This window comes from Astatotilapia calliptera, chromosome 5, assembly GCF_900246225.1.
Source record: "Astatotilapia calliptera chromosome 5, fAstCal1.2, whole genome shotgun sequence".
Taxonomy (NCBI): domain Eukaryota; kingdom Metazoa; phylum Chordata; class Actinopteri; order Cichliformes; family Cichlidae; genus Astatotilapia; species Astatotilapia calliptera.
This window is the reverse complement of record NC_039306.1, coordinates 3,724,700-3,735,914: the sequence shown is the minus strand read 5'-3', so window position 1 is coordinate 3,735,914 and position 11,215 is coordinate 3,724,700. Positions and strand designations below refer to the sequence as shown.

General features: G+C 37.2%; 2 protein-coding genes across 2 annotated transcripts in view; both read right to left on the bottom strand.

Annotated features, from left to right (window-relative positions):
* Positions 1–11,215, bottom strand: part of LOC113021870 (keratin, type II cytoskeletal 8-like) — a 76,284-nt gene that overhangs the window by 43,298 nt on the left and 21,771 nt on the right. The gene's annotated exons all lie outside the window — the stretch shown is intronic.
* On the bottom strand, positions 487–9,506 carry LOC113021879 (deoxyribonuclease-1-like). The gene is made up of 10 exons (XM_026166701.1): positions 9,443–9,506; positions 8,133–8,218; positions 7,638–7,732; positions 7,133–7,219; positions 6,638–6,741; positions 5,459–5,571; positions 3,210–3,361; positions 2,083–2,179; positions 1,880–1,975; positions 487–537 (listed from the first exon to the last, which is right to left on the bottom strand). Exons 2-9 carry the CDS (start codon positions 8,211–8,213, stop codon positions 1,922–1,924), a joined length of 783 nt encoding a protein of 260 aa, XP_026022486.1. The 5' UTR covers positions 8,214–8,218; positions 9,443–9,506; the 3' UTR covers positions 487–537; positions 1,880–1,921.

Below are 11,215 nucleotides of genomic sequence, written 5' to 3'. Positions count from 1 at the left end.
GCCTTCTCCTTACAAGGAAAACAAGATGGCCACCACAGAGGCAACCTGAGAACACCTTGCCACATTAGTGCTTCCCAACATTACCCACTACCCCTTATGGGTAATGTTTGTATTCATGCTTGTATTCAAAAGGTTCCTTCATGTAACGATCTGCTAGAGGGTGTGGGGAGTCATAGCCCCGTCCTCCAGGGTATGAAGCAGGTATGGAGGAGATCCAGGCTCCAGACATCCAGAGACCCTCAGAGCACAAAAGACCAAGGAAGACCAACAGAGGGGCAACCAGAGTGGACCGAGCCCCAGAGGCCAAGGGCACCCCAGCCCCGAAGGAGCCCGACCGAGCCACAGGTGCCAGGCCCTGACAAGCAGCCACCAGGAGTGAGCCGGTGCATACCTGAGCGTTGATGTCTTTTAGAGTTTTTTTTATTGTGGAAAAACAAAATGCAAAAATTAATAATCTTTCAAACCAGATTTAATTTTTTCAGATTAGTTTATTGCAGATAAAACAATAAAAACTCTGTGCAGCCTTCTTCTCTGAACCTGTTTGATGTAGAATCACAAAAAGGTACAACGAAAACAACAGAAGCAGAAATAGAATTAATCTCATATAAGCGTTCAAAGGTTTTATCAATGAAAGCTTATGTGTACAGCAACTTCCATGCAGGTTCAAAATACTTCAATTAAAAGCGAATAATACGATGTGACAAAATGTGATAAAACAGAAAAAATTAATATGAACTGATTAACCACAAAAAATGAATTAAAACACCCAAACGTCACACAAATAGAACACACGTTAAACTACACTATAAGTAAAGTAAGAATATTTCAATAAAAAATAAGAGAAATTAAAAAAATATGAAATGATTTGTTCACATCTGATGTCGTGAGCAAGAATAAAAATCCAGCTGTGATAGTGACTTGATGTGCTCTCACCCTGATGACGTTAACATCTACACAAGGTTCATGTTTACACAGACTGATACCCTCCCCTTTGTGTATGAAAAATACTAATTTCAGGTCTGAGTTCATTTGAGTCACTCTATCTTCTGCTTCAAAAGTCTGACATTTTGCTGTGCCAGATCTGGACAGGCATCAGATGGATCACCTCCCAGTTTGTCTGAATTCAGTGTACGCCTATTTGGGGATCACAGAAGTTTTCATTGAGTGCTTTGATAGCATCTCCTCCATAATGTCAAACTCTTTTGTTGTCCCACATAAACAGATGATTAACTGTGTCAGACATCAGAGCGCTCATCCAGAACCAAGGAGAAAAAGTCAAATTTTTTTACTTTTAACATTTTTTTAAACTGAAGCTTCAGATTTCCTTCACTGTCCCCGATCCATCTTGTTATAGTTTTCACATTCTCTCATTCTAGCAAAGCAGGATCTACCAAACACTTTTTTTTTCAGAGAATGTCATGTTTTTCGATTTTGTGTGAAAGTTGGATCCATAAAAAAGTCATTGCTGCTTTTGCAGTTTTTGCTAACAAATTTCCACTAATTTAACTAATGTCCATTCTCGCTCTGCATCACTTGAGTTCTTGTTTTTATTTGCATCATTAGTATCATAATCTGATTCAAATTGCATGAAAAAAAATGCATGATATGCACTTATTTTGTTTTGGATCCTAATTTCTCCTTGACCTCACACAGGAAGAGGATAATCGATTAGCCAGGTGTGATCCATGTGTGCTCGGGTCTGCGTTAGATATAAATGGAAGTGTATTTGTAGTTTTCTTTTCAGTGAGCAGAGTGGGCTTTTCTTATTTATTATGTTTTCTACAAAGGTCTCCTGAGTGGATTGCTATCGCTATTGTAAAGTTTAAATATTTCTGAGGTGACCCATTCACCTATATATTCCTCATAGGGTAAAAATTACCTTTCTTCTTTGCTGGAGGTTCAATGAGCTCATTTTCAAATGTTAATCCTCTTCAAGCTCCACCTCCACAGGGTAGTGATCACTGATGGATTGAGCCTGAATGTAAGCAAGTCAGAAATCCTTTTGAAGACAGCATGGTGGAGAATGCACAACATTATAATACGAGTGTTTGCATGTAAACACTTTCATGTGAAAAGTCTTACCATTTTCTTCCCTAATTTGTAGGCTTTCTGGAAGTTGAAAGGCTTCGCTGAGTTAGCAACAACAGCATCATACATCTCATCTCCATACACCACGATCCTGTTGGCAGAAAATACAGTCACCATTCTGTGCACTTTCATCGACACCATTGTGCGTTTATTTGAATTGAGAAAGATTTATATGTAATCAGATCATTCACACTTTTCTAGTGACAAGTAGCAATGCAGGGAATCCAGTTTATACAAATGTTTTCAGTGATACAATAAAGCTCAAGGCAACAGCTGTCCACTGTTCTTCAACAGCAGGCGGTTAAACAGATGTGTTTTACAAACCAGCAAGCTGGTCTGCAGGGCTGCTGAAATATTTTGTACTGTTCAACCAAAATTTTCTGTAATGTACTGGGTCAATAAATAGGTTATGATTGCACTTGTTCCTCACTTCCAGTGGGTGCTTACTGCTCGTCTACATCTGGGGGCAGCAATGAGTCCGTTAACGCTCAGTGATTAAGAAAACTAGACTGAAATATTCAAGTTCATTTTTATTGTGCCAAATCACAACATGTTGGTTTATACTGCAGCATAAGGACCACACAGTATGTGGAAGACACATTAATTAGCGAGCAGTGATATATAAATACCTGAGAAGTAAAGAGAGACTTAGTAGAAAAGAAATGCTGTCCATCAGTGTGTCACAGGAAGTCACGCGGCGCTCTAAGACCATAGCAGCATAACCAAAGGAAGGTTCAGGGTCACCTGATACAACCCTAACTTTATTCTTCATCAAAAGGAAAGTTTTAGTCAACCTCCCAAATCAAACTGGGATCTGGTTCCACTGTAGAGAAGGCCCCGCCCCCCTGTCTACTTTTAACACTTGATAACTTGAATTATGACACAAACATGAAATTTTGGATTAAATCTTATAAATGTAACTTGACCTTAAGTTTAATTCTTTATTGTCATACTATGTACAATCGTACAGCGTACTGTCCCATATTGCTGCTAAACGACCATAAATATATATATATACAAATACAACACACACTATATCCAGAGATGAAGAATATGTGAAAAAAATACAGAGTCCCTGCAGACAGTGACAGTAGAATTAGAAATGGCAAATCTGAATAAACCTGTCATAGGTATGGTCATTAGCCCCAGTAGTGGTGTCAGCATCTTCATCTATCAGCCAATAATAAGGAGCAGAACTGATGCTTAGAGCTTCCCTAGTTTCATCATTCAGGTAACGTCCATCTGCATTGAAGTCGCCCAAAATCATGATGTTCTGCAGAAAAAAGCAAAATTAAAATTAGCATTGTAAATTATAACACATATTGATTACATCAGTGCTATTATCGATTTTCATTTTACGCTTTTTATTATTCTTTTTTCATTAAAAATGTCTTTTAAATTCACATTAGTATTTGGAAAGTGTCAATTAACATTATATAATAACTTTTGCAAGATCCACTAAATTATGGCTGGAACAATATAAACAATGTAACACCAGCCGAGGCTTTTTACAATCCTATTATGAAGCCTGTAAATACCCACATTAATCCATTTTTTATGCCCAAACACAGTTTGAGCCGATGTAAGTAGTTAGTTAATGTGGCCATTGGTGTTATGAATGAAGGAGAGTGTCACGGTCCCCGTGTCTCTCTGGTTGGCCCACGCTGGCTACAGGTTTTGTTGTTGTTAGTTTTGGTTTTTTGTCTCTCCTCCTCCTCTCTGCCTGGGTGGAGCTCATTACGGGCTCTCACTCTTGGCCCACGCACCCGTGTGATGGTGTCCACCTGCGGCTGATCTGGCTGATTTCCCCAGCTGCTATTTAAGGCAGTGGCACAGAGCAGCTCACCGCTGGAACGTTGAACCACCTGAGTTCGTGCTCGCGGCATATTCAAAGAAGAATCGCTTACATGTGTTTTTTTGTTGTGGAACTAACCTTTGACCTTCTGTCTGTAGATTCTGGACCGAATCACCGGACCTGTCCAAGTGGGGCAGTGTGTGGAGTGTTGGAGCGAGTGCGGCTGAAGAGGAGTGCGTGTGTGCGGAGGAGCGGTGGCGGTGACTGAGTGGAAGAGGAAGCGTGTATGTGGATCCCCCCCCCCCCCTTCTCTCCCTGGAGCCCTGGACCCCCTCCCAACTCACAGTACATATATTTTGCACTAAGGTGATCCCTATTGTAAATAAATCCCCTTTTTGTTTCCTTGAAAGAACTGTCTGCGCGTGAGTCCGTTCAGTAGCCATGACAGAGGTTCAGACTTGAAGCTGCGCTCTCCCTGCCTAATGACTGAGATGTGACTGATAGGATGTTAGCATGTGAGCATATCATGGATTATTGTTTTTTTCAGACACTTCAAATGACTACAAGGCACAAAATGAAATTATCGTTTTATTGAATATGACTTAAATGAGTGACTGAGATAAAAGTCATCAAGAAAGTGTTTACTGGGATTAGGGCAGAGGTTTTTTTTGTTTTTTTACCTATTATAATGATCAATTATTATTTTTAGAAGTAACGGTATCTTTTATGCTGTCAGTTCAAAATTATTAAAAAAACAAACATGGTCCATAATACATGTAATGTCAGACAGGCTGGCTTTGAGCCAACAGTAAATTAAGTAATGGCACGAAGCTGAGATGTCATCTGATCTGATATTTGCTGTTTTCACTATGTGCATTTATTTGAAATGGTGTTTTTGCTTTAACATGTTTCATAATATTGCATTTAACTTTATACAAGGAATTCGTTTTTACTTTAATAATGGATCTGTTTGGTTACATTGTAAGTCGAATGCTCTACATAGGATTTATGTCTCATATTTCTTACCTCCTGCACAAAGGGAGCCTCCTATCTATGGTTGTGAACAGACCGCCACACAGAGCACATATATTGGCATTAAAAAACTGGGATTTAAAAAACATTATATAATGATATAATTATTAAATATCTAATTATATAAATTATATAATTAAGAACACATGTATTTCTTCTCTATCCTACCTTATATCAGCCGTATAACCCTGTGTACAAACCAGGTCAGTTTATATCAGTAGGATAAGTAATGATATTCAGGACAATAGCTCGGGCGCTTGAGTTTGAACCTTCAGTGTGGGCATTTCAGGTTTTTTCTTAACGATATTTTTATTAAGTTAGTTTTATTTTGATGTACCTTCATCCTGCTTACACCTTTTCAGTTCTGTGTCTTATTATCAGCTTGTCTAACATCAGCAGAGGTAATGAAGAATTTTAAACTGCACTAACTTGTATGAAATGTGCTATGAAATAAAATGTGATTGCGTGATAATCAAATAAAATATTTATTATTTTTGTACCATATTTAACATATCGATTATATGTTATTGATTTAAAGCTTACATCAGTTTCCAATGTTTCCCTTGCATCTTCAACCACATCATTCAGAGCTTCCAGCTCATTTTCAGCATCATCTGGATCAATGTGGACTGGGATCAGAACCAGATTCTTCACAACTAGAAGCACAAAGAGACGTTATAAACATACGATTTACTGATTTACTTTTGATGAGGTGGCACCAGTGACTTTAGTAAGTTGACTGTATTGGGTGGCACAGACTGAGCCTGAAATATGGTTTGCCCCGGTGCCCCTTGTCTATAATACTGTAAGTCTTACAGTGAAAAATCTGTTGCATTCAAGCAGCTTTAATATTCTTGCACCTTATTTCTATGCTTTTTACTTTCTTCTTTATTTTGGATTCCAAAATACTGCACACCAAAACAATTGTTACTTTTAATATTTTGAAATATAAATCTACTAATAAAGGATATATTAAGATATGCCCAAAAAGATGATTCTGTTCACCTGGATGTAGCATTTTCCACTGAAAACGTTACAGAAACTTTTAGAGATTTTCTACCTGGATGATTGAGCATCAAGGCATCTATTGGCCACTTTATGATGGTTAAAGCTACAAAGTATATGAGTAATTCATATATGTTTGAGAAATTCAAAAAAATCCCCAGCTATAATATTAAAGTAATGTACACACTAATTTTGCAGTCATCTCTGGTATGAATCTACTGGCTGGCTGGGAGTTTCCTGTGTTTACGTGTCCTCGCTGTGACTGCATGACCTCTCTTCATGTACGCTGGCTTCCTCACACAGTCCAAAGACATGTATGCTATGTTAACTTGTGAATTTAGAGTGTGAGCATCAGCGGTTGTCTGTAGCCCTGTGATGGGCTGGTGACCTGTCCTGAATGTGCCATGCCTTTTGCCAAAGGGCTAATGAGATGGTACACACGGAACACCTGTGTCGCCAAATTAGATAAGTAGTTAAGAAGATGGATGGATGGTTAATATATGATCCTACATAATGACTTTATTTACTTTGGGCACTTAGAGTAGATTTTTATAGTAAAATTGTTGTACTTCTTCTGTTCTTGGTCATATCTGTGCCATTAATTTAACAATAATAAATAATATATTTAAATCATAGTAAATGGATTTAAGTGTTTATCCTGAAACGGGAGAACCAAGTCAGACTGATCTGAAGCAAAGATCATATACACATACATACCTGTATTTGGACATTCAAACATCACAATGAAGGGCTCTCGGGCAAGCACATCTTCGTTTTCTTCTTCATACTGGTAGTAATCTGTCACGTTTATTTCATCATGTCTGAGACACAAAGATAAACAGCTGTATTTTAATCTTTTCTGGGGATGATAGATTGACAATGATTAATTTCCTGGATGCTAAACAGAAACACTGAAATATGAAAAGGACTTACTTATTGCTATGAACAACAATTCCTGTACTTTTGTGTTATTATTTCATATTCATATTTATTTTTAGTTTTAAGATTAAAATTGAAGTTAATTTGTTAGTTTTTTCAAAAACTGGTTCAAAGATTTCAGTTTAACCTTTTAAAAAGTTAAAAGAAAAAATAGTTTTCGGTACAAAATAACATTTATTCCCTTTATCTGTGATACACACACAAACAAATTGTAATGTTTTTAATCAGTAGGTGGTGCTACAGAAACACAACTGTGAACCTCGTGATGGATACCTGTAGAAGAAGACAAACCGCTCCTTGCGAGAGTTTCGTCCTATTGGGTCACTGCTCAGCATCTCAAATGGATGATGTTCGTTTTTTCTGTTGAAAAACACAGCTCAGCTCGATTTAACTTTTATTCTTTATTGTGTGACTAAACGTGTCAGCGATTTAAATCCCAGTGAAAATGTGACGCACAGCTGCTGAAACTTTACAGCTGGTCTTCATTCTGTGGTTTCAGTAACAAACGATTTAACAGCTTTCAAGTATCAAACCTATTCCTTGAGCATAGAATCTGTATTGAACGTACATAAAACATGCTGTATATGAAAAAAATCAGCAAAAACATGAAGGTTCCAGCCAGTTTTAAACCAAAACTCCTCCCACCCAGTTTAATAACTGGCTAACAGCGGTAGTCACATTGTTCTAAAACAACAACTCGCTAAGCCACAGTTGCTCCATCGTAAACCTCTCAGATGTTCTGTGATTGTTACAGGTTATATAATTTGAGATAAATCACCCATATTTATTGAGCTCCGTGAGAAACTTTTTCATCGCATTGCCAGTGGGGTCCTGAACTTCCTGCATCACCACCAAACTGTACCGGGACACAATCTACGAGAAACACATGAACACGGTAAAAAACACGTTTAAAGACTGTAGCATAAAAGAAAATATTAGAAGTAATTTGAAGAAGCTTCAAAGACAATTAAGCAAGCACCACAAATTTAAACAAGCATCAGCTTTCATGAGCCAGCGTGAACAACATCAGGAAAATGAAAGGAATAAATGGTCCTATAATCAGCTATGTGTTGTTAGCATTTAGATAATATACTTATTTTTGTGAGATATGAAAAAAAGGAACAGGGCACAGACTGTAGTGGTGGATTACTGTGTTTAAAAAAAACAAACAAATTTAACCTCATGTTGCATTCAATAGCACAAAACTAATAAACACAATCAAAACTCTAAGTAAGTCAAAAAGGTCACAGTGTGCTCCACGACTATGATTTACCTTGATAAGGTTTTTCAGTATATTGTCATTATTGACTTTTTTCATTCCGAGGTTCTTCACATTAAACGCTGCAATCTTCATGGTCACTGTAAAAACAAAATTAACAACAGAGACTTCAGCAACAACAACACCGTTTAGCAACTTATTAGCAACTCAGGGATAATGGAGTGTGCTGATGTTCTGCATGTTTGTCTAATACATTACAAATATTGGTAGTTCTACACCCAAAGTATTAGTTTAAACATTTTAAGATAAAAAAAAATATATTTAAATCAGAGCACAAGAACTCAGGCGATGATAAAAAGATGCAAAGCAGGGAGGTGCAGAGCCAGGGGATAGCCAAATTTAGTCATTGGAAAATTAACCAGGAGCAACTATCTTGATTAAATTTACACATTTATTGTTTGGGACGGTGAATCTAGAGAACAACTTGGCTTTACCGTGTGTAACCATGATCACAACCATACAGAAGTGTACAGAAAATAGGATTATTTAATTTATTATCATATGTGTTTTATTAGCATGGAAAGATTATATCATTTAGCCTTATCTTTAAATAAAATAGAGTGAAAAAGTACAAGATAGTAGAAGAAAAAAGTGCAAAGCGTTTTTCTTAGTGTGATTTTATTCATTAATAGCCATAAGAGACATAAAGCAGACAGCAGTGTTGTTGACACATTACCAAGAAATACTGACACAGGAGGATGCACATGCTATTCATAAACACTGTTCATGAATAGAAATGAACTATTATTCATTCAGTCTATTTAAATTTGCAGGTGCAGATCCTCAACAGTTCACTCAATAGATGAATAATAAAGTGAGCAGGGAAGATAACTCTGCTTCACTAAAACTGGCACACTGTACGGTTTTCAGACAGGAAACTCTTTCATTTAAAACTGAAACAAATCTGAACTGTCAAAACCAGTCGTGTTCTTCTAACGTTCTTCGGGTTCTTCTAACAGTTCCTGAAATATGTATTTATTAACACCTTTTATTATGATATATATGTTCTTATTTGACACCTCAAGACCTTTTTTATAGTATTATAGTATTTTTATTATTATTATTACTATTATTATTACTTATTACTTTCTTTTTCTGCTTGGCTGACTTTAGCAGATAAATATCTCCCACCTGCAAAAAACTTCCCCTGACAAAATGCATATAATCTGAAAATCATTTTGGCAGCTTCACAGCAGTCGAGCTGGTTTCCCGCCAATTCTAACTTTGAATTACACAATGCAAATTTTGCAAGTCCAGTCAAATAAACAGCTGCTCAATTGCCTGCAATTATTTCTCAAACTTACCTTTTTCTGTAGAAAATGCAGAAAACTAAGAACAGGAATTCACCAATCTGGCTATGATGTCCTTTTGAATTGTCCTTGCTATCAATGGGACTGACTGACTGTTTCTGCAGGCAGAGAGACAGCCCATGCAGTATGAGCATGCTCATACATGCAGCAGACACTTCCCTGAGAGATGGCACAGACCAAATGCAGAGCTAACATGGCGAGTAATCAAATCATAAAATCATTGATTACAAGCAACATTTTCACAACTTTATATTTATCTGGTGCCTCCTGTCAGCACAAGACGAGAGGACGTTCTTTTGTGGAAATGATGTTAAAAAGGGCCTCAGGATAACACATAGATGTCTAAAGGGTCAGTGAGGTATGGCTGTGTGACATGTTTTTATCCATGGCTGTGTTCATGACAATCCATTCATATACCAAATAGATAATATAGTTTCCTCTATCCTCAGAGATATATAAAGCTTCACTTGGTAATAAAAAAATCTTCTTTCCTCCACTGTGACTCAAGCTGTGCCTTTCATCTCTTCCTACACACAAATATTCCCGCTTCTTTCTTGCTTCCCGGTCATTTTAAAATACAGGATGCTTCCTGTTGATGTGCAAAAAAACAAAAAATGTCCTTCCACACCCACACCACTGAGACATCTTGTCTGGATGGTGCGGCTGTTTCACAAACGCTGTGGTAGCAGCTGTTTCCTTCCTGTTATGTTGCCTGTCTGAAACTGCATAATAACAATGGCAACAAAGTATTAACAGAACAAATGAGTCATGCTAGTTGGGTTCTTAATTCTTTGTTGGACAAAATACTAAATATAACCAAACAAAAGGTATAATGCTCACAGCTCCTTTGCATCAATATCATTAATAAAATGAAAAGATTAAAAAGTGATGTTAAAATGTTCTACAGTAGAACAAAATGTTTACAGCTTTCTTCTAAAGACATTTCTGTACAAATTCATACAGAGAATTTACAACTTCAGTATAAATATAAACAGACATTTGTTTTCTTCAACTCAGCAACTTGGACTGTTTTACCTCAGAAAGTCAGGATGTCTGCTGTTCAACAAGTTTCTCTTCTAGTTTTGGTAAAATTAGAATACTTTATTAGTTTGTTACTTACAGAGTATGTAGAGCAGTTGTTATCTTAACACTACATGACATTGTCGCTTCTGTCTCAAATAAACAAAACAATACAGAAAGGCAGCAATTAAAACAGCCAATGTGTCCATGGGATACGTGAGAGGGGTGTATTTTTCTCACAGAAGAGTATTACATCTATACAGTTAAGTTAAACTTGCGACCGGGGCGTTAAATTTCTGTCTGGTGTCACTTTTGTCTGCAAGGACTGCTTCAAAGATAACATTTATAGTTGCATTTGTAGCCCTGCCACTGTCTGGCACCCTGTCGAGACCTGTCCAGGGTGTAACCTGCTTCTTGCACTGTGACAGCTGGGCCAGGCTCCCTCCCCGGGTGGAAACATTAATGAGGTAACTGGATACATTTGCAAAATTCAATCCAAATCAAAAATACAATAAATAAACAAAATGATTATTTAAAATGTAAAACTATATTATTAAATAAAACCTGTAAAATCACTTAGATAACCATATTTCATCTCATTCATGTCAGGGCTTCGTGTGTGGAGGAGAGGAAGAGATGACTCAAAACAGGCACGACTTGTGGTGAAAGCTGGTGTTTAGTGCAGATGGAGTGAATGAACAGAACAGGAGCAGGAAATGGCTGACGGACGGACAGACGGACGGACGG

Bases quoted from the DNA above. Each gene is read 5' to 3' on its own strand.
- LOC113021879 (XM_026166701.1), bottom strand. From the start codon at position 8,213: ATGAAGATTGCAGCGTTTAATGTGAAGAACCTCGGAATGAAAAAAGTC. The intron at 7,733-8,132 runs GTAAATCATAGT...TGTTTCTCGTAG, and splicing joins TACTGAAAAACCTTATCAAG to ATTGTGTCCCGGTACAGTTT. The intron at 2,180-3,209 runs GTTTATTCAGAT...TTCTGCCAACAG, and splicing joins AATGACCATACCTATGACAG to GATCGTGGTGTATGGAGATG.